Consider the following 25,055-nt stretch of genomic DNA (forward strand, 5'->3'; position numbering starts at 1 on the left):
ATATTGAAAAAGGCTCTTTGGGTTTTCTATACCTTGTTTATTCTTTTTAGTTACATTTATTTATTTTTTTTATTTTTGACAGTCTGCTTTTAATTGTTTTATTATTATTAACGCTTTCTGAACTGTAAATTATTTTTTATATTTTGTAACTTCATGTATTTATACATTAACATTATTTCAAGTGTTTTTATTTTAATCAATTATTAAATAATTCATTTTTATTTTATATTTAATTCTATATTCTGTGACGCTGCATTGACAATGGAGTTTACCCCATTTCTCTTGATTCATCTAGGCAATGCGATGATTTTACGTCTATGGCGTAACTTATATTTTGTTTTTATCTAATGGCGTAAAGTTCCCAAACTTTTCCCAGTCGCGGCGCCCGTTTTCTATTAAAAATTTTCCACCCTAATTAAAAGTATAACTACTCGTAAGAGATAAAAATAAATAAAACTCGTGTGTCTTCATTATTTTTTTTACATAATTAACATTAAATTAATAATTATAAACGTCTTGGTTCAATTAATTATGAAGCTTTTACAATATTTCACGGCACCCCTGTGAACTTGTGAAGAGGCTGCGGCGCAAAGTTTGGGAATCACTATAATAATGTATTATCATATATATATATATATATATTTACTGATTAGAATAAAATAATTATTTAGTGTAAAAAACTGCGTGTTTTAATTTCTTTTACATCTTACTTATTTCGAAATTACTGTTTACCTGCAGAATTTTTTAAAATATGAAATTGCAATTTTTTATTGTACAATGACGTGTTTGTGTGTGTGTGTGTGTGTGTGTGTGTGTGTGTGTGTGTGTGTGTGTGTGTGTGTGTGCGTGTGTGAGTGTGCGTGTGTGAGTGTGCGCGCGTGCGTATATAAATATATGCAAGTATAATTTCATATCAAATTAAAATTTTTTAATTTGGGACCGGTTCAACTTTAATTTTTGTCGTACTGTAAAACAGGAGTTTCACAATAATCAGACATTCCGGTAAGACAACAGTGTTATTAGAGTTTCAATGAAACCCTCCAAAAAAAAAGTTGAAGTACTGTAATAAATTACAGTGTTGTTAATTAAATTCCTACATATTTCTTTGATTTGAACGGTAAATTTAAAATAAATAAATTTTACTCGTTACTGAAAAATATATACAATCATATATTATTAAGAAAAGAAAGAAAAAATATAATAAAATGAAAAAAAAAAAATATATATATATATATATATATAAAAACATTTTTATTTGTGTACTTCTATTTGAAATTATGACCTTCATGATCAAGAAATTGTTTATTCATGTTTTAAGAAGCGGGAGGATGCTAATTACTTAACTGAAAGTTGAAATTAAAGTCATTTCCTGAGAAGGCAATTGGGTCCACATATTAGTCTGGCTGACTTATATTGGACGGAATTCAATAAAACCTGTTTAATGGCTGTTAATAAAAGGCTGTGATAAAATTTACTACAGTTCACGCCTTAAACGAACCTCAGAAATCAACGAGAACTAGTTCAGACTACTGAACGAACGGGACTACTTGTGTCAGCCTAGCGAGCGGCTGTCGGAACGGCATACAACGGTCCGAAATTCAAACCTTTTGACTGATTACCTACTATACAAATGCGAGAAGAAGATGAAATAAGGAGTGGTGCATATTATCTAAGATTATAGTTACTTGTAATCTGCATTCACTAATCAATGTCTTTTTTAAAGAAAATAAAATTAATATTGTTTTTATGATATAAAATCTGTTTTAATAATAATTCATTAAAAATCCCTTCTTATAATTAAAAAATAAATTATAATTACAAACCCACAATACATTACGTAAAATTATGTCGACAATCCCTTCGTAGCTTGAACGTAAAATTGAATGCATATATAACATACCTAACAGTATTTCAACAGTAAACAAGTAATATCGTTAGCTATAAATTTTTATTTGAGAATAATTAGGTTATAATTAAATAGAATGATACATAACATTTGAATTTTTTTATTAAATTTAATAATTAATTATTTTACCCGCTGGAATTCCATTAATAAGAATAATAATAATAAAATAATTATTAACTGGGTGGTCAGTTATTGTAATGGTTAGCATGATGGATTATATATCATCTGGACTAGAATTTTATTCCCAACAAGGATCTAGTATTTTTTTCCCGTATCATTTATATTTCTTGTTATAATTCTTATTCAGCACGACAAAAGTCTTAACAGTTAAATAAATATATATAATCGTACATATAGAACAGAATTTTTAAAATTACTTAATTATGACATAAAAAAACTTTTCTATTCGTTAATCAGTGTGAAATGGTTTCTAAAACAATTCGTGAAATTGTACTTCAGACAAAAAATTTCCGACATATTGTGTATCCCCTTTAGTTTTGATGATGAACGAATTAAAACAAACATTTTGGAAGAACATTATAGTGTTTTTAGAAAAAGTATTATTATTATTATTTTTTTAAAGATAAATATTTAATCTATTCTGAGTGAAAATAGTGCATAAAATGCATAGTCTGAAAATACAAAGGACTTAATTGATTTTTATTTGCACTTTTCTATCCTATTCTTTCTTATAGCTGTGTAAGGTGGAAAATCCTCCAGTCAGAGTTACTCTGACCGGTAATGGTGTTCATTATACACCTTATATCTTTTGGGGAAAAGAGTGAAAAAGCATTACATCGTATATGACTAAATATAATTTTGATGGGTATGCTGATACACGATTGTATATTTGGTTCATTAAAAAAGATAGATGTAATTGGGTGCTCATCATTCTCGATAATTATCTTAAAATTTTTGGGAGTGATTTTAATTACACCATTACGCTTATGTCATTTTAGGGCATATTTGCAGAAAATATTTATTAACTTTTGCCTTACAATTTCTTTATTTACAATCGGTTCCGAGTAAGGAATTACACGTAAATCGTATTAAAAATAAGCACAAGATAAGAGGTTTCCAAACGAACATCCTCAATCAAATGTGCATGTACATAAGTATATAAATAAAGTAAATATATAAATATATATAAAGTTCTTATATTCACAGAATGATTCCAAATTACGCGGTAAACTCTCGGAAGATAATTTTATAGCTAAAAATAAAAAAAAAGTTTATATAAACATAGGTCAGCAAACGGTTCGTTAGCGAGTTTCATCCGCGAAATATTTAGTCCTGTTTTCTGCTCCCTCTGTGAAATTAAATCATACTAAAATTCTAGGTTTATAAAGAACAAATAAAACTATACCGTAAAGTAACAGCTGATTAATTAATTAACAAATGCCGGCCTCCGTTGGCGCGAGTGGTAGCGTCTCGGCCTTTCATCCGGAGGTCCCGGGTTCGAATCCCGGTCAGGCATGGCATTTTCACACACGCTACAAATCATTCATAGCATGCCTAACGGTTTACCCGGAGGTTAAAAAAAATGAATAAATAAAATAAAAATTATTTAACAAATAAAAAAGAAAATACCACTGAAAGATTTTATGAAAAACTAAAACGTTTTACATAAAATCTTAATCATAGTTAAAAAACTACGTAGAAAATGATAAAATCAGTCTGTAGGTAGATCAAACAAAATATTGCGTAAAATACGTTACAAAATAGTAAGCAGTCATGGTAGAAATTATTCAGTTTTTAAATGCTCCGTCAAAGCGTTAAAATCAGGATAAATCATTTTGTTTTAAATATTGACTATTCAGATGAAATTAGAAAATTATGACAGGCTAACAAGAAGATTTTGAAAACAGTAAGGAAGAGGAAGGCATTATGGATAGGACATATTTTGAGAAGAAACTGTACATAACTTAGGATGCTTAAAGGGGAACGAGGAAAGGGTAGAAGAAAGATAGGAATGACAACGGTTGTAAGAAAGAATGAAGTTATTGGCAAATGAAAAGAGAAGCTCAGAATCGAGAAATATGGAAAAAACGTCCAGTTGAAACCTGTTGCAAGACAGATCTACCAAGAAGAAGAATATGGACGATTAAAAACGCATTTCGTAAACAATTTTATAAAAAAACAATGTTAATGGCAAAATACATTTATTTTTTTTACCTTGTTGACATCCTATGAGAAATAAAAAAAATATAAAATCAATAAACTACTTACGCAAATAACCGTCATAGTTTACGCTCATTGGCCTGTTCCGGCATCATCGCTTTCTTGGGCGTCCTATATCTCTTCTGCCCCTCGGTTTGTATCTCCATACTTGAGTAGGAAGTCTACAAAGCGGTATACGCAACAAATGGTCACTCTATCTTTTCCGATACTCCTTTAATGTACCCAATAGTGGCTTATCTTCTTCTATTCTTATCTCCTCATTCCTTATTCGTTCTACTCGAGTACATCCTTTGATCACTCTCAAAAACCTCATTCAGTAGCCTGAATACGTGATTCATCCCAATTCCGCACAATCCACACTACATAAGTAAGAATGGAACGGCCATTGTTTTGTAGAATCATAACTGAGTTTCCTGTCTGACCTCTTTCCCTAACGTCTTGCGTATTAAACCACAGACTCCCCCAAATCGACTCAGATTCTTATCGACATCTGTATATAATATGATAGATCACAATAAAGATAATTAAAAACTTCTATTTGTTCCAAAATCTCCCCTTCCAAAATTATTTCCGACCGCACTGGCCGTTTACCTTTAAAAGCCATAACCTTTGATTTCGCAGGCAAGATTTTCATACCCGATTGCTTACTTGTTTGACATAGGATATAAACTGCAAATTGTCATTTATCAACACTATCATGAATATTTACGGTGTCGTCTGCATACAATAAAGAATTTAAGTAGTACCATCACAAAGCCTAATTTCTGAGTCAACCTGATATTTCCAAGTCTTAGAAATATCATCCACATAAATTATAAAAGTTTTCGGAAATATTTGACAACCTTGTCGGACTACCTTATTGATCTTTAATTTTCCCGTTATTTTATTTTCACCATAAGAAACCATTATAGTTGTTGGGTCAACATACATTCCAGCAATAGCTGCTACAAGATGTCTCGGATACCCATTTCTAAGCATTAAATCCCATAACATGGGCCTCTGAACCTTATCAAAAGTTTTTTCTTAGTCTATAATAGCCATGTGAGTTTCATAGTTATATTCGCGATGATTTTCTATTATTTGGGATAAAACAAAAACTGCATCTACTAGACTGATCTCGGCGAAAACCCATTTGCTCTTCTCCAATCAAATAATCTGTTATTGCTGGCAAGCGCTGATTCAAAATAAAGGCATAACATTTATAAGCGGCATTAAGAAGACTGATCCCTCGGTAATTTCCTGGCTGTGATTTTAGTTCTTTCTTATAAATAGATAATACTTTTGAAGAAGCCCAGGCCTGTGACATTCGGTGTTTCTTTCAACACATATGTAAAGGTGTAATAACCTCAAATGAAAGAACAAGCCACCATATTTTATAATCTCGGCATTAACACCATCTAAACCTGTTGCTTTCCGATTTTTAGACTCTTAGTGGCTTTCTGAAGGTCATCCATGACGATATCGTCAACATGACAGTCGGAGCAGTCAACAGATTCAGAATCAGGGGAAGCTTCGTCATATTATAGACCCATAATGCTTTATCCACTCTTCCTCTGACACACAATCTATTTGCACATGTTCTTTTTGTGTTTGTCCCATCGACCTGTAAGCTAGACCAACCTATCTAGCAACTAAGCAAGAGCTTAGCTAAAGCAAATCTAGATCTAAGCTAGAGCAACAATCTATAAGCTAACTTCTGCCTGCCATACAGATCTGCCTGCCATACAACGTTAGCAATTAATCTTTCCCAAGAGCTTTGAAGAGCCTGCATCGAGTTTAACATAATTCCTTACTCTTTTATAGTCATTCCTATTCTGTTGCGTGGGATTCGTCAAACATTTAATATAAGCATTTTGCTTCCTAGAAATAACATCTTGAATTTCATCATTCCATACTTGTAAACCTTTCTTTTTGTTTCGTCACTTATAACATCCAAGAGCTTCACAGGTAGCTTGTTTTAAAGACTTCTCTATATTTTCCCATTCTCTATCTATATCTTCTTTCGTAGGGACACTTCTCAATACGGATGTTAATCTATCTTGAAACAAAAGTTCCACACCTCCATCACGCAATAAAGATACTTTGAAAGCTTCTTCGCTACTACTCTTTTCCTGTGCGGCAGAACCCGGTGGTTAATCATAACCCGGAGGATGACCATCGAGCACGCAAATCAATCTTCCCTATTACTAAAAAATAATCTGAATTCTCGTCGAAACTTCGAAAAACCCTTACATCACGAAACTGTTTTGTCAGTCTCTGATTGGTAATAGTATAATTTATGATCGATCTATTTCCTCTAGCTGATCACGTAAACTTACGGATATCTCGCTTTCTGAAGAAAGAATTGATGACTCTCAGCTGATTAAAAGTGAAAAAAATCTCCGATTAATTGTAATCTCTCCAAAATTCCAACATAGTCAGTTATAGGACAGTTACCAATTCTGCAATTAAAATCTGCCTTCAGCAAAAGATCATGATTCACACATTAATACCAACAATTACATTCTGCAACTGCACATAAAAATCATCCGTTTCTTCTTGTTTCCTATTAACTCTACTCTCTTCCGGAGCATATACACCAAGAATTGACAAGTAACCTCAATCATGTTTTACTGTCACTGTGATAATTCTATCACCCACAAATTTATAATCTTTAATTCTTGAAGCCCAGTTCCTATCAACATATATGACTACCCACCTGCTAACTCTCTAGTCCTGCCGAATCCCAGTATAGAGAGCATAATGTTATTACCCACATACTGAGTACCTGATAGCTTCTTTTTAGTCTCTGTAACTATCGCAATTTTTATCTTAGCATCATGAAAAACCTTTGCTAATTCCATCTCTTTATAAGACAAACCTCTAACATTCCAAGTTCCCAGCTTTACTGTGTCCATAATCCATTTAAACATTTTTAATTTTGACATTTTCGGTTTACTTTGCCGATTATTCAGATCCTGATCTGAGGCTAATGGATGCTTGTCAGTACTGTAAAGATTCCACTGGCCGCGTTACCGGCGCTGCGTAGAGTGAGACCGGTGGTGCGGCTGCCACCTCTCTGCTTCCAGACTTGCAGGATTTTCATTCAGTTTACTCACGTAGATTCTTCCCCCCTCTCCATTGTTGGGAAATTCTTCCTCTTCCGCTGTATAGGCCTTTGACCTGTTGCCGGTTTTTCCGCTCCGGTTTTCTATCACCCTGTACCCAACATATCTGGTGAGTATTCACCTATCCGCTACCTGAGGAGGCGCCCGATGGGAGACCGCAAAACTCCGCACTGAGTCGTGATCTATTAATATTAAAAACTAGCTATTTGGTAATCAACGTGACTAATCATAAAAATACTAGCTAAATTATCGTCTATAAGTCCCTCCAACATTTGAGGTTGTTTTTTTTATAGATAGGCAATTTACATTTATAATTGACCATTTTTGTTTCTTATAGTGTGAAACATTATACTGCAACACTAATGCGTTGCAATCTGTTTTGAACTAGCGAAAAATAAGCAACCCCCACCAACGATCCAATGAGATGAGAATGATATATGACAAGTAAGTAAATGTGTTGACTCAGGCCGGCCATTACTGATACGTGTGGTTAATTGAACCCCAACCATAAAAGTACACTGGTATTCAATGTCTATTATCAAATCCATATAAAAGCAACTAACATTTACTGGCATTTGAACCTCAGAACCTTCGAATTCGAAAACCAACCTGTTAAACAATTGATTTGCGACGACGAGTTAACCACTATACTAAGTATGGTCTAATTAGATTAAGCGGGCTAATTGATAAATTTGAAGAAAAAATATTGTATCACAAATAAGAATTAGTTCTCTCAAAAATGTTGCCAGAATAAAAGATATTAAATTTTAAGAAAGCTACATCTGTTCATATAACATAAATATGATTACGTATATATATATATATATATATATATATATATATGGAGAGAGACAGCTTACTGAGGGAAGACAATGCATAACATTAGACATTTAATTTCTTTAAAAGTTACATTGTTTTTGTTGTATTACAATGTCTGTCTTTCTTATGAATGTGACACATGCATAAAATTCGATGTACAAAAGATAACAGTGAACAGTAATGAAATTAATTATACAACCAGCACCTTATTGAGCAGAATGAAGGTTTCGCCTGTAGGACAGAATATCACCTACACTTCCCGAAGGAATCTGGAAACCATTTCACTCCTTATATTTCCTTGTTAGCCTGGCATGGGGTGCACTGTATTTTTAACAATTATTTTCATGAAAGAGTTTTCCGTTTGGTAGTGTATTTGGTAAGTATTCGGTTATAACACCCCTCAGGTATACCAAGAGAGATTAATGTTGGAATAAATTTAAATATTCTACCAAAATCTTTTAAAATTTTTCTATTTTATCTACTAAAAGTTCATATGATTTTACTTACTAATTTTATTTTATTTATTTATTAAGAGTTTATCATTACAAATGAACACCAAAACGTGTCAAAAAAAAACGTAATTTAAAAAATCAGCTTTCTTTTCATTGATATTGAAAAAAATAATATTTCAGAATAAAATTTATTTTTCATTAGTTTAGGAAATTTATTTCGAGGAGTAACAATTACCATGAATAACACAATAAAATTGAAATTATTAAATTTTATGACGTGAACATTTTTTCATAATCTAAAAAAAAAATAAAAATAAATTCAAATCAAAGCCAATTTTTAGTTTTTAGTTGGATAAAAACGTTTCACAAATGTTGTGTAAGAATGAAAAAAAATGTTCGAGATACAAAGAGTTCTTTTTGATGACTCTCTAGAGTACTAGTTCATATTAAGATTATGATTAAGATAATTATGATGATGATTAAGATTATGAATGAAGATATCATTACATGATTCAGAGAAAATTGCTAAAATTTAAATCTATCGATCATCAAAGTAAATTCAAAGAATTACAATGGGGGAAATTCAGGGACCAAATTTTACCAAGTTTTAACGAGAGACAAATTCTGAGTCCACGTTGTAAGCAGTTTTGCAACGTTTATATATTCAGCTAAAAAAGAAATAAAAAGGTTTACCGATCATGGTGCTGATGGATTTTAAAAAAACAAATAAGTGTAACTAAAAATATAATCTCATTTGGTTTTAAGTTCTTACTATCCTATTTAATGAATATTTTTAAAATGCGTATGTATTCTTGTGCACTATCGACTAAACCTCCACCCCTGGCGACCCCACCTCATGGTAAACCGCTAATAAAGCATTACTTCTGGAGGGGGTAAGCACCCACACATACATTCGGTCTCCAGAAGCAAATATCATCCTCACCAGACCACTACAAGCACACACTGCACAACACAAGCTGAAAGCTGCGCCAACTTAGATATTGTTACGGTAAAAGTTACAGATACATCAGAAAACAAAAAAATGAAAATACTATTCAGGAGCAGAACTTCAAACATGATAAAAAATTCGAGAACAAAAATGTTTATTTATCCGAACAATCATTAAGAAGATACATGGCTCTTGTATCGGTGTAAATGTAAGAATAATAAACAAATTATTCTATTCAAATATTTACTAATATGGTTGAGAAATCAAAGTTTAAATTTTAATTGACACAAATTCTACTATTAAAATTTAGGTAAGGACATTTTTTTTTCATATTTGTGTACTCGCCCACTGGGCTGGTCTAGTGATAATAAAATTCTTCGTCACAAATCGTTTGTTTAACGGGTGATTTTCGATCGAAGGATGTGAGGTTCAAAATCTAGTAAAAGTTAGTTAATTTTATACATATTAGACATTGGATACCGGTGTACTTTGGTGGTTGAAGTTCAATTAACCACATATTTCAGGAATGTTCGGCCTGAGTCTGAAAAAGACTACACTTCATTTACATGTCATATGTATCATTCTCTTCTCATTGGGCCATTGGGGGTGGTTGCTTACTGTTCACTATTTGAACAGATTACAACGTACACATTATTAGGAATAATAATAATCTGTGCACTCGAAATCAGTTAAATCAACCAACTTCATTGTCAAAAAAACACGAACAATATTTAAAATGTTATGGAAGTAGAATGGTTTTTAAAGTTATTTGACAAGTTGCTGTTAGCAATTTTGTAATTTTCAACGAACGAACAGTTAGTTCATTTTTGAACTCAGTATGTATGTATGTATGTATGTGTGTGTGTGTGTGTGTGTGTGTGTGTGTGTGTGTGTGTGAACACATTTACCTCGATTTTGATTTTCGGATTTTGATTCGGATTAAGTATTAGTTAGGGAATTACAAAACTATACGAATAGTCGCAATCTGCCGTTGGATAACTTTAAAATCGCCGCCAATATTAAAATGTTGTAATAATCATTACGCAATAATAGTGTAAACTATCAAGTTGGTTCAACCCAATAATATAAGGTTGGTTAAATGTATAAAATATATAAATATTAATCTTTTAAATCAAATGTAAAACCTCAGAATGACGGAAAAATTAACTTTTTAATAATTGAAAAAAAGATATGAAATAAACCGTCAAAACCCGAGATAAATGAATTGTACTAGTATTAACATAGCGTAAATAGAAGTTAGAGATAATAACTTACTTAGAAATGAATTAATAATGAGATATCTGTTATAATAATAATAATAATAATTGTTTTTTTTTTTTAATTTTTATTTTATAATTGTGGAACAGAACAGTTACAAAACCTTTGTATGCCGCACAATATCACATAAAGTCACAAAAGAACAGCCACAAGTCAACAACCCACATATAAATTAAAAATATACAATATTCAAAACACAATAATAATAATAATAATAACAATTATGCAGTTAAATACAAAAAATAATTAGAACTTTAAAAACGGTAGCTACGGAGTGATAATAAAAACACATAGATGAAAACATACAAAAACAAAAAGACAACATTACTAATACATTCCAAATAAAACAAGTTATAAGCAATAATCCTTAAAAAAACAACAATAATTTTAAAATCATGAAAGTGAGCATCACACCAAGGACAATGATCCATCGCCACGTAACCCTCTCAAATTTTTAACGAAGGCTGCCTCATCTTCCCAAAAGCTTTGCTTATCCTGGAACTCCACTGCAACACTGGTACACCGCTCAATCGGAGACACGGTGGAACCAACCGGCGTCACTTGCGTCAATTGCCTAAAAGACCTCGCTGACCTGGCCTGGTTCCGCAAGACAACATGATAACGCGTCAGAAGTCTGTTGTGCAGAGCTTTATAAAAGAAAACCAAGTCAAAGTACGTTCTTCTATCAGATAACCTGGAAAGACCTATTGCCTCAACATATCCTCTCTACTAGCACCAACAAAACAATCTCCAAACTTAAAACGCATCCAGTTCAAGAACCTATCCTGAACACCCTCAACCAGATCAGAGGCAAAACGTCGTGTACTATTCCACACCACGCTCGAGTACTCCAAGCGACTCCTCACCAAAGACTTGTACAGCAGGTTACAAGTGGAAATATTGCTAAAACGTCCACAAATCCAAAGGACAAGACCAAGGTCCCGGCGTGCTTTACCGACAATCCGAGCAACATATTCGTGAAAATACAACTTCGTATCAAATAAAACCCCGAGGTCCTCAACCAATGTCTCAGTGACAATAACGTTCGTACCAATACTATAGCTGAAAACAGAGCTCGACGTCTTACAAGACAAAGTCAAATGTTTGGTCTTCCGAAAATTCAAGGGCATACAATTGCGGTCAGCCCACTCAACAACCTTGTTAATATTCAATTGTAGCAACAGGTGATCCATACTATTTCTGATCGGACAATATATTTTGACGTCATCCGCAAACATCTGAAAATTGCACGTCAAAAGATGCCCGATATCATTTATAAAAATAATAAAAAGAAGGGGACCCAAAACAGAGCCTTGCGGCACTCCAGACTTAGCCAGGAAGGATTCCTCAGACATCTGTCCACCAAAACGAACCGAAAAACGCCTGTCACGAAGATAAGAGGATAGGCAATCATTAAAACGATCGCTGAAGCCGAAGCCCTTGGTCTTTGTTAACAACAAATGATGGGGTATCTTGTCAAAAGCTTTGGTAAAATAAAAATATATCACATCTACTTGACCCCTATGCTCAATTGCATTAACTGAATCCTGCAAAAAGGCGGCCAAATTAGAAGCTGGTGAACGACCTTTAATAAATCCATGCTGAAATGACGACAACATCGGGAGAACATGGTCATAAACATGTCTAAATAGAATCCTCTCGAAAACTTTGGAAAAAGTACCGATGATAGAAATAGGCCTGAAATTATCCAGGGAAGGGACACCAGGCTTAGGTATAGGAGTAACAACTGCGTGTTTCCATAGGGACGGAAAAGAAGAAGACGACAAGCTCCAATTAAACAGGGAAGCAAGGATAGCAGAAACAATCTCATTCAAACCTTTGATAACAAACGCAGGAATCCGATCCAAGCCGACCGCCGATCTAGCGTTAAGAATTCCTATAGCACCGGATACGTCAGAAGATGAAACCATCGGAATGTCATGAATCCGATGGTTGTTGATACAGGCGCCACCAGACGTAGACTGCGTAGGAAAGTCCTGGTATACTGATTGAACATATTCACCAAAATACTGACAACTCAACCAAGGATCAGAAATAGTCCGCCCATCGACAATAGGGGCTGGAGTCCTTACATAGTTAGACTTCTGTCGAGAAATATATTTCCAAAAATTCCTAGGATTAGAACAAAGGTCAGATTCACACGTCCGAGCCCAAACCACTCTGGCATCCGCTATCGCATACTTAACATCTCTACGCAGCCGAGAAAATAAGAAATAATCATCCGACAGACCAGAAGATTTAAACCTGCGATGAGCAGCCTTCTTCCTCTTGAGAAGATTAACAATGTTCCTATTGAACCAAGGTGGAAATTTGGTTGACTTAGGACGAAATGCAGGAACATGTTTATCAATCGCTGCAGTAATTATTTTCTGAAAACCCATAACAGATTCCTCCAAATCGACGGTCAAGAGAACATTACACCAATCAGCAAACCTCACATCGTCATACAACGCACGATAGTCACCACGATCATAGCGTAAATCCAGGCCCGTTTCCGCCACATCAACGGTTGCGACTTCAAGGAACCCAATTTCAAACGGAGGATGGAACTTATAAGGGCAAACAAGAGCCTCAGCAGCTCTAGTGAAAATCCTGCAGTTAGTCAAAATTAAATCCAAACCATTATTACAGAAGGAAGGATCCGTTGATTCATGTGTAAAATCGTCCAAGTTCATCATGTCAACAAAATCAAAAACCGATCGTGCTTTATATTTAGCATAAAACCCAATATTTGCAGGAAGACTTCTAGTAGACCAGCACACTCCAGATACATTAAAATCGCCTACAATACAAATATCAAAACTTAAAATATCTACGTGCCTATACAGAAAATCAAAATATTGGTCGAGGAGAATTGAAGCTAAAAACGGAGCAACATACATAACACAAACCAACAAATTCCTCATGCCTGGTCGAATTAGCTCAACCCATACAGCCTCAGGAAACGTCTCGAGGTCCTTCCTCCTCGTACACCTAATGCTTGATTTTACAAGAATAGCTGAACCACCACCACGCTGAAGTAAAGAAGCAGCATAATCCCGGTCAGCCCGAAAAACATGGTAACAGTCTGGAAACAGATTGACATCACAGTGCTCATCGCTAAGCCAAGTCTCAGTCAAGGCAACCACGTCGAAGTGAAAATCAATCAAGGACGCGAAAATTTCATCCTGCTTAGTCCTCAAACCACGAACATTCTGGTAGATCATCCTCAATTTACCCATCGCTACCGAACTGCAATCCATCCTCCCGTGAACCTTTTTCTACAAACACTGCATCAGGCCTCAACGGACCATAAAATGGAGCCAACAGCGTACCAACAGGCCAGATCTCAGGACGAACTAAGCTGTCAAAATCCGAAGCACAAATCTCAATTCGAAACGAGCCGTATGACTCGTACCTAGTCTTCAGACGAATACACTGAAGATGTTGAAAGTTGTGTCCCCGAAGCAACTTGGTGATATCACCAACCCCGGTTGAAGAGTTAAACCTCGAAACAAAAAGAGCTTTAGTCCTGGGCTTAACCAAATCACAGCATACGTCGCCTTTCCCAAAAACAGCATTTCGAGACCTCACCCCTTTCTTAGGGTTAGACGGAGCAATGGAACCCTCAAGAAAAGACTCCACTTTGGGGCCTTTACGCTTCTCAGAGCCAACAACAGTCCAAACAGATTTCTTAGCTACATCATGGGAGGCTGCAGTCAAAACATCATTCACAGGGTTAGCGGATTTATTTACAGCGTCAACTGTAGCAGAAGTAAGTCCCTCAGCATTTTTGTAACCCACATGCGAAGCGTTTCCGGATGACCCCACTGCATCCTGAATACACCCAGCATCAAAACTCCGCACTCGTGTCATGTTGCCATTCCTCTTAGCCGCATTAAATACAGAATAATAATAATAATAATAATAATAATAATTAGTTCGATAAAGTCCTATTAGACCTTTCATTGATAACTGATTTAATATGAAAATGGTGGGAGATATAAATTAATAATTTTTTTTTTTAATTCAGTAACCAAATCAGATATGGCAAGTAGACATGAGTCATAATCACTCGGGTAAACGACACAGCCATTGTCAAGAAAAAAAAAGCATCCAATGCCAGACTTACTACAGGAAGTGAGGAACAAAGTAGTTTCTTGTTGCCTTTTAATCAGTAAGTTAAATACACTATTAATCATCGTACGGCAAGCCAACTTAAACGCAGGTAATAATCAGCCGAACATGTAACACCTGTTACTTGTCTGTTCAACTGTGAAAGTGTGACAATCCATTATGCATAATGGATATATATATATATATATATATATATATAAAACATTTTACTCAACTAGTATAAGGAGTAGATCGTAATTTTACTATTGTTGAATAAACTTATTGCCAGAAGGCTCAAATAAGGTTACAAGTATCAAATTAATCTGGATATATGATACTGTAAGATAAAGTAGCAAGCATGGTTTTTTTTTTATTAGATAATAACACCCACAGAATAAATCTGCTTTTATTTCAATGATGTTTCCTCCCACTCTAGTGGTGTACATAGGCTCCATTTGTTTAATTTTTATCATATCCCAAAGGAGTTTTATTTTTGATCCAGTTAAGATACTAACGTTACATGCACATATCTTGTTAAAAACTATAAATTGTTCGTCAAAAATATTAAAATAAATTTAAAAATTCTGTCGATAATTAAAATTTATTACAAATAAAGAGCTATTTTAAATAGAAAATTAGTAAGTAAATTAGAATACATTATTATGTTCAATAATTACTAACAAAAATTTTACTTAAAATTTAAACTTAGTGACGTTTTATATTATTAAACAATTATCAGTATTAGAAAGAGAGGAAAACAGTAAATAAAAATTAAAAAGATGAAGTAATAATAATAATAATAATAAGTATTAATTGAAAAATAAAGTGGACTTTTTTTCTATTTAGCCTCCGGTAATCAGCGTCAGGTATTACTTAAGAAGATGAATGAGGATATGTATGAATGTAAAAGTGCAGTCTTTTAGAGTCTCAGGTCGACGATTTCTCAGATGTGTGGTTAATTGAAACTCAACCACTAAAGAACACCGGTATCCACGATATTGTATTCAAATCCGTAAAAAAGTAACTGTCTTTACTAGGATTTGAACGTTGGAACTCTCGATTTCAGCTGATTTGCAAAGGCGGGTTCATCAGTAAACCAACCCGGTGGGTAAATAAAAAGGACTTAAAACATAATATGCTTTTTAAATAAGATTAAAAAATAAACGTATTGAGTTTAGACAACTGATGTTTTAGTTAATACCAATAAAAAACAAAATTTAGTGTGTAAATACTTATACTATTTAAACTTCAAATTCGATTCCCTACTACGCTTCATGCAGGTTGGATATATAAAACTTATCTTAGGAAAGATAAATATTTAATGAAACCAAATATATGGTTTAAAATTAACCTTAAACCAATCAATCAAAGAGATATCTTCATCTGTGAAAAAATTTAATAGAAGCGTTAATCGTCTGATCGAAAATTTTCAGAAAAGACTTTTAATAAATTTAAAATTGAAAAAGGTTCTTTCTTGGTTATAAATTTCCTACAGTTTTTCAGCGATGGAATTTCTGTATAATTAATGGTAAAGTAATATTTTTAACTATCTAATTCGTGTGTATTACATACTTTTTAAATCTATACTCTCTAATAAAATAATTCTCTCATCAGTTTCCTGGCAATATTAAGCCACGCACAAATTCTTTTCCTTCTTTTATTTTAGTTTCAATCATTTGTTTAATCGTTCTATGTATTCTTAATTGCAATTATTGTATTTAAAAATCAATTTATAAAGCTCAATATGTCTTTCTACGGTTTTAATTTACTTTATTTACAGTTTTTGATAACAAGAAGTCAATTTCCTACACGTAGCCACATTAACGTTTACATTAAATGTAACAGTAGCATTAAAGTTGACATTATTTGAAAAATCTAGAAAAAAAAGAAAAAAATTAGCAAAAACCTCTAAATTGAGGTCAATATGCAATTTGTATTCATCCTTTCTCCTATTCTTCTTTTTTAATATTTAATTTGCTGTATATGTTTAATTTTCTTTATGCTGGCAGAGATCTTTTTAGTAAAAACCATTGACTACTGTTTAATAAAACAATATTTTTCAAATAAATTCAATATAAAGCGGTCTCGATTTTTCTGTAAGCTACTGAATTAAAAGAGGAAGCATTGCATGAAAAGAAATATTAGTGATTTACTCTTAATACAAAAGTGTGGCTCTTATTCGATACAAAACAAAAGTATTTTTACAAATGATTTTTATATTAAAAAAATTTTAATTTCTGTTTAATTTTAGTTTCATATATAATTTAATTTGTTCGCTTATTTCATTAAAAAAAAATTTATAAAATGAAAATTATAAAAAGACTATCATTGTTTGCTTGTCACTCGCTTGTAATATAGTGACAGATTATACATGACTGAATAAGTTCTTCTTGTAAGCATCTAGTCATTTAATAATAACTACATGATCTCATGATTGTGAGACATAAGTCAATCATAAGAAATGTTAAAACCGTACTGAAATCAGGATTACTAGGCAAATATGGCGTATAGTGAATTTCCGTTGCCCTTTTTACTAAACCAATTTTTTTTTTTTTCAGTCATTTGACTGGTTTGATGCAGCTCTCCAAGATTCCCATCTACTGCCATTCGTTTGATTTCAGTATACCTCCTACATCCTACATTCCTAACAATTTGTTTTACGTATTCCAAACATTGCCTGCCTGCTCCAATTTTTCCCATATAACTGTCCCTTCAATATCAAAGCGACTATTCCAGGATTAGTCGCTTTGATATGCTGTTATATCTCAGCTTATATCCAACTCACCGAAATGTGATTAATATTTAACTCTACCAGTGTCACCTTCATTTTTTTTACTATGGGACTGATTCTATAATAAACTTCGTAATTTTTGGTCAAAGAAACTTTGTGAAGTATCAGTTTACTTCAGATGATTTATATACAATGTAGCCTTAAAAACTCATGGTTGCCTATAAACTTGAGGTCTGTCCGACTTTGTGATGTAATTTTGAATGTACTAGTTCACGTTGGTACGGCTAGTATCACAGTCTTGGCTGGAGCCTTACGCTGCTCGTCCAGTGGAAGAGATTACGAGCGGTTAAAGCTCACGCGAGTACGTACGCAGAGCGAATTTGATCCCAATCCTAGGAGTGCTACGTAACAGCGTCCATTGCAAGCGACCTTGAGCGGCCGACTAGTACCACAAATGGTTACAACAGGTTACAAGCGACAAATCCCCTCGAATTGGGATTTGCCTCTCGCAGTCAACCTAAAATTGATCATTACTCAAGAACCACTAAACCAATCTTCATTAAATTTTCATTTGCACAACTTCAGTTTTACTATTAGAGTATATCAAAATTTCAATAAAATTGATCTACTACTTATGAAGATTTTCAATCGTGTCTTAAAATGTTATACATAGGCCTATAAATATATGATGAGACTCCAATTTAAGGAATGGTATTTTTGTACTCCTTATATCTCAAAATGTAAAGAAAATTTGTTTTCACTACTCTCTTCCACCATGTGACCGAAGGTAATACCGTAATTTTCTTCGAAAAGTCGGTAAAAAAATCATACAGTCACCGATAAATACTATGTAAGCTTCATACAAACGCCAACTGACAGTCGCGTGAACTAGCCTATGAAAGACGACCCCCAGTCACTCATAGTCATTCGAATCAAAGCCGGGTGTAGTCGTGTTATCATGTAGTCGCTCTTAGTCTCTTCCAGTGGAGGAGCAGTCTTACAAATACCCATTAAAAGGAGCGTCGATTGAGTGATTTAGTCTGCAACAGTACATGTAGTGTAACCTTTGGCATTTGTGTTAATTCTATTTCAGATCAGAACGCATACAGCAAAACGTCTGCATTAAATTTTGCCAAAAAATTGAACATTCTTGTTCAGAAACCGTCGCTAAGATACGTGAAGTATTTGCCGATGAATCTATATGTGATAACACTCGTATAACATCAAATAAACTATAATAAACTATATTATAAGCATCCCATGCTAGCCTTATTAGGAAAAAAATATAAAAAACTGAATACCTATTGCCTTTTTTTCTAGGCAAATATAAGCTATCAGAACTGGAAGCCCATTAAAATGAAACTGATTTAATCTCTACAAGTGACATCTCCAAATGATTCACAACAGGAAGAGGGTATCGTGAGCCCAATATCTTTCTGAGAAAGCAATTCTGATTAGTGGTTATTGTATCTCATTCTCATTACACGGATCATAGCTGCATGATATTGTTATACTTTTAAGAAAAAAATAATTTACCGACTAGCTAAATTAACGTTTTCACAATTCCGTATAACAAATATTGTAAATAACGAAGACAAATAATTAAAAACTAATCTTTCTAACTCCGTTGTTTAATAAAATTTAGAATTTTTTATTGTTTTAAATTTAACCACGAAAAAGATTTGAGGATGTGGCCTAAAATTAAGAAAAACTTTACAATAAATTAGCGTTCATTCATTGATAATAATAAATGGACTTTTATAAAAGTTTTCTTCTAAATTTGATTCTATTCATAATGAAATATTGTAGAAATTATCAATTAAAACTTGTACTGTTCTAACCGAAGGGTACTTAAGTTTTTATTTTACAATAATTTAGAATTTATACATAAAATAATTTTATATTATAAAGGTAAAAACACTAAGGAATTTAAAATTAATTTAATTTTGTAATTAGAGGATTGAGAAAGAGACCTTATTCGTACAATATTTAATTGAACTTTTTATTTTTATTACTACTTAAACCACGGGTTTTAAGAATAGTTATTATATTAATTAAAAGTGTAACGGTAAATAGATTTCACAACTTTATTTTCTATTCGTATTAAATCAGGAATTAATATTTAAAATTTCTTATTTGGAAAATATTCATTTCACGTTGGTTTATTTGCGTAGCTTGAAATATATATAATTTTCAAGTTACGTGAACTAAAATAAAAAAAAATTTAGTGCAAATAAAAATTCTATAAAATAAGAGAGCTCCGTAGGCATAAAACAAAGAGTTGTAAATAACTAACTGTATTCGTTATAAACCTATAACAAAAAAAAACTTAATGTGCAATAGTAATAAAAATACAACAATCTTCTAGTTGTAGTGTGTAGTTATAACTATTTCTATGCTTCAAGCAACTAATATTATCATATCAATTCTCTGGTCAATTTTCACTGGTCTTTATAATACGATACAAAGTCAATTAGGAACAACTATGCCTTTAGAATGAAACCGATATTAAGTAAATTCTACTTTTATAAAATTTCATTTTTACAACTTTATTTAACCATACTTAACAATTAGACATAAAATAATAAATATTATTCATATTAATTAACACTAGTTATAAAAAAATTGTTTATATTAAATTATTTTAAATAACGAACAGTTTGGTACTGGAGAAATATCATTTAAACATAAAAATTTTATCGGCAAAAATGTTTTGTTAAATGTTAATAAAGTATGGGAAAGTTTAAATAACTTTTCAACAGTTAACTAGAAAAATGAAATTTTAGCAAATATCGTTACGCCAAAACGATAATTTTTTTGGTATGAGACCACCGCTCTCAAAGCTCTCAGGCTCCCCTGACATTCCCCTGAGAATTGATCCCCTGGGGATCAATTCAAAAATTTAATTAATATAAACGGGATTTTGATCATTTTAAAAGGGTCCGAAAAAAAATTTAAATAAAAAACTTTGACTTACGATAACTCTATAACAAAAATTCTGGATTATCTAATATTTTAACAAAATTAAAAGTTAATTAATAATTTTTTTTTTAATTTTTTAATTAATAAGTAATAATAACAATTTATTTATTTCTCAAACATGGTACCACTGGTATGTCAAATAAATAAATTGACAATTAATATAATCCACTTTACCAGCACGTTGATACGTTCTCTAGATCTTTCGGCTTACTTGAAAGCCATCATCAGGAGTTTAAATTAACGCATTTTGAAAAGAAGTCAAAAGTTTAAATAGTTTTTAAATTTTAACTATGATTTTTTAAAGTTTTGACTTTAAATGCATTAATTTGAACTTAAAATAATGGTTCCCAAGTAAGCCGAAAGATCTAGAGTACATTTCAACGTGCTGCTAAAGTGAATTATATTAATTGTTAATTTATTTATTTAATAATTTATTATTTCAAAATTAATAATTAATAAATTATTTATTATTAACTGTTTAAAAGTGGCCTCATACAGAAGTATAGATTGTTTTGAGGTTAGAGTATTTGTACATTTCATTTTTCTACAAGAATGTTGAAAAAAAGTACTAACTGTATGGTTGAAAAACTAATTAAAGGTTCGCGTAGTTTATTAACCTTTTGTACATATTTTACTGTAACATTAATTGAAGCATAAATAACTGAAATAAATATAAATTGCCTGAAGAGTTTGATATTAATATTTATTTTATTATGGTCATTACATAATATGTAAAGTTTGCTTAAAAATATAGCAAAAAAAACTTAAATATAAAATAAAAAATAAAACCAACTTTTAAAAAAGCGCTAAATTAAAATCAAACTATTAAGAATTTACTTTTCTGAAGTAATATTAAAAAAAAATAAATAAATAAATTTGAAGAACTGCAAAATATAGTTTTTATTTTTCGATTGGGTAATTTCTTTAAATTCACTTTAAATTTTATTTTTAGTAAAATTATAGATAGCCTATGAAAATCGCAGCATTAATGAATAGACACTGTTCATAAAATTTATATTTTTATCATAAAAGGCACACAATAAAATTGTGGTTTTATCGTAAAACCACAAAACATGCGTCTTGATAAATATATGAAAAGTAAGATCGAAAAATTACTTATCATGGCTACAAAGCGATAGTTAAACTTCTCTGAATGCAGGATTTTATTTATTTTTCGTCCAAACATTTTAAAATTATTTTCCATAATATTCTTTGAGAAAGTAGTTTATTAAATACTATAAATACTTCAGGCTATATATCATTAAGCTATTACAATCGATTACATCTAAGGATTGTTCACAGGTGAAAGTATGAAAAATTTCTTCAAATAATTTACTACTAACAAACTTAAAAATCTTCCCCTGAAGATATTTATAAAAACCCCACAATAAAACTTGATTGTTATTTTTTTAAAATAACAATCCAATGTCAAGTGGTCCATTTGCGTATAAGTGTCTAATTCCCTTTTCTAAACTTGTAAAAATTTAAAAAATATTTATTTATTATTTAAAAACATTTCATTTCAACAAAATATGGCCGAAAAAAAAAATATTTTTCAGTTCAGCACTAAGCGATTACCTAAAACATTTTCCTCTGACATTTTTGGCTAAAGTGATTTCCACCGGTCGATCGGGATATATATAGTTTTCGGTTCAGCACTAAGCGATTACCTAAAACACTTTCCTCTGACATTTTTGTCTAAAGTGATTTCCACCGGTCGATCGGGACATTTTTTCAGTTTTCACCTTCGAAAACCTGATTCATGTTACTGTTTTGTTAAAAACAATAGTTTTTATTGGTTACAGCGGCCTACAAAGTTACAAAATTAACAGGCGATTTTTCCCGAAAAGTCACCTGTTTTATGTCTAATGCTCGTGGCCTAATAGTATCAATATAATATAAAAGTAGTGGATCATGTAAAATAAAAACTAAAAAATAAATGTTACCATCATACAATGTGTAATTTTGGGTAAACTATTTATTGAATTATTATCTCATTAAAGTGGTTTGTGAAAAACCAAAATCTAAATTAATCAAGAGGAATTAATTATATTTTTTTTAAATTACAATATTGAATATTTTGAATAAATAAAAAAAATATTTGTGTGTGTTACTCTCTTTAAAGGTTTATTAGGTTTCTTAAAGAAAATCTAAATATATCGATCATTAAAAAAAAAGAAGATTAATAATATTAAGTTTCAAAGGTTTTGAATGTTTTAGCAAATATATTAAATCTAATTTAGAACTGAATATTTTTTTTTCTACTAGAAAACTGAAATTTTTAGTTTCATCATAATAGAAAGAATATAAATTATGAAATAGTATAATATATAATTTGTATAAAGTTAAAAAAACACAAAAAATAAAAAATAAACCAAGGGTTGTATTAAGAGAGAATAGCTGGAATAAAAATGTATCATAATTATTATGATTGAGGCCTATATATATAGATATATAAAGCTATATATCAATAGAATACTGTATATATAATCATAAATAAATTATACAGTTTTACAGTTGTCTGTGAATGATAAAAATTATTAGCGGTCAAGGGAAAGGTGTAACCTTGTCTTTCATGACACACATTTATACTTCAACCGGCCAAACTTAGTAATTTTATTTTTTATTCAATAATAATTTTCCACATGCATACCAATAAGTGTCAAATAAACCAAATCAATTAGGAATTATAAAGCACGGATTTAAACTAGTAATGTGCTCATAAATTTTTTTATGTTTTTTTTTTAATTGAATTATATATACATCTGGATAATTTAATCAGCGATTTAGATTATTATAAAATAATTTTACTTCGCTTGTATGATGCTAATGTATATTTAATTTTAATTTAATCTAAATAACTTTCAGTTTTACAAAAAAAAAGCAAAATTACTATTTATTTTCTATAAATCATTCTGGGAAAACGTATTAAACTACATTAATAAAAAAATCCTATAATAGTTTAATGTAGCCTCCTTCAAATATAATGCGTCATTGATAATAATTAATGTTTTAAAACTTAATATTATAAATTTTATATTGCATACAATTACCAATATTATATTTTACTATATATTATTATTTGTTATAAATTACATGCATTCAAGTAATTATAGCAAAGAAGTTGTTTAAAACAGTAATGAAATTATTACAAACATGTTGACTCATTCTGTATATCAATGGTGACCGGATGCAGGTCTAAATTTTGTTGTTACGTGTAACACATTTTGAACGGTATGAGTTTAGCATTGTATTGACTCGTTACATAATCGATGGTTGAAGCATTTAAAATCGTTGATATTACAATTGGATTAGGCGCGGGGTTCACGCTTCCGCGGATTCGGTTAGCTAGCTCAGAGGGTTATATTGTAGGAAAAGAAGAGTGAAGACGTCCGAAAGAAGCCTAAAGCGAAGGCATTGGCTGAGATAATAATTTTTACTGATTTAAATGTCTGCCGAGATATTTGCATCGGTGGCATTCCGACTGAGGTCTCGCTGATGACTGAGATATAATCAGTTAGAGGGTCTAAAGACGACCTCCGGTAAAACACCTCAGGGCTCGGAACGGCGGAGGTGGTGTGGCTACCGGAATCGTCACAAGGTGGGTGTCTTCTCCTACGGGGTTGGGATGTATCTTAATGGAGGTCTCTAACTAAAGGAAATCCCTCTATAGTTAACAACTATAGTTGTAAATAGGGAGCAGCAATCCCATTGTTGACAGTCTATGACAGTCAAATATGGAAATTCTATTAAGGAAAAATTCGCCGTCAAGCAAAGACTTAAAAAGATTGCACTCGGTTTCGGCGGGCATTTACTTAAGAGATACGGATGAGTCGGAGCATCTGAACAAACCGAAAAAATTGAAACCACGACAAATACACTACCTAGAAACCTATAACTTTAATTTTTTTATAAAAGTTAGGAAACTCATAATACTTACAGAAACATTAGCAAAACACAACATATTAATAGCACGACTACATGAAATGATAAACACTTCCCCGGAATCATTCGAATTATAAGGATTCAGAATATATAACGGATTTCCTGGTTATGAAAAAATGCTTTATCTTTGGGACCGGATTCATAGTAAGCAACAAAATCCTATACTCTGTTATCGGCTTCAAAGCAATATCCCCCAAAATAGCCACACTCACAATAAATCATCTAACAAAATATACACAATAATAAATGGACACACACCTACTAACGACAAAAACAACAAAGCAAAACCAAGACAAGAAGTGAACGAATCTTGGGAACTACTAGACCAAACAACTACCAACATCAACAAGATACTGATAGTAGATATCAATTCCCAACTAGGCAGAGAAAAGAAATACAGTGGTGGATGTGGTAGGAGAACATACAGCACATAAATGTACAAATAAAAATGGAATGAAATTAATAGAATTAATTGTTACTGCAGAAACCGTGGAATGATATCTAAATTTACATACTTCTTACGAAAAACCTGTAAATTCAAAACCTGGAAATACCCTGACTGGAAAAAAGGAGAATGGCAACTAGCCCA

General features: G+C 31.9%; 1 protein-coding gene across 1 annotated transcript; it reads right to left on the reverse strand.

The window, feature by feature from the left end:
- Positions 1–4,485: 4,485 nt before the first annotated feature.
- LOC142329482 (uncharacterized) lies at positions 4,486–13,919 on the reverse strand. Its single transcript, XM_075374153.1, has 3 exons — positions 13,685–13,919; positions 12,530–13,495; positions 4,486–4,577 (listed from the first exon to the last, which is right to left on the reverse strand). The coding sequence occupies exons 1-3, from the start codon at positions 13,917–13,919 to the stop codon at positions 4,486–4,488; spliced, it is 1,293 nt and encodes a 430-aa protein (XP_075230268.1).
- Positions 13,920–25,055: the final 11,136 nt, after the last annotated feature.

Source organism: Lycorma delicatula, chromosome 8 (genome assembly GCF_047948215.1).
Source record: "Lycorma delicatula isolate Av1 chromosome 8, ASM4794821v1, whole genome shotgun sequence".
Taxonomy (NCBI): domain Eukaryota; kingdom Metazoa; phylum Arthropoda; class Insecta; order Hemiptera; family Fulgoridae; genus Lycorma; species Lycorma delicatula.

Coding starts and splice junctions, on each gene's coding strand:
- LOC142329482 (XM_075374153.1), bottom strand. CDS start 13,919: ATGATCTACCAGAATGTTCGTGGTTTGAGGACTAAGCAGGATGAAATT. Junction 13,496..13,684: donor TGTAAAATCAAGCATTAGGT/GTACGAGGAGGA, acceptor TTTGTATTGTAG/GCGATTTTAATGTATCTGGA. Junction 4,578..12,529: donor TCCTGCGTTTGTTATCAAAG/GTTTGAATGAGA, acceptor TATTATATACAG/ATGTCGATAAGAATCTGAGT.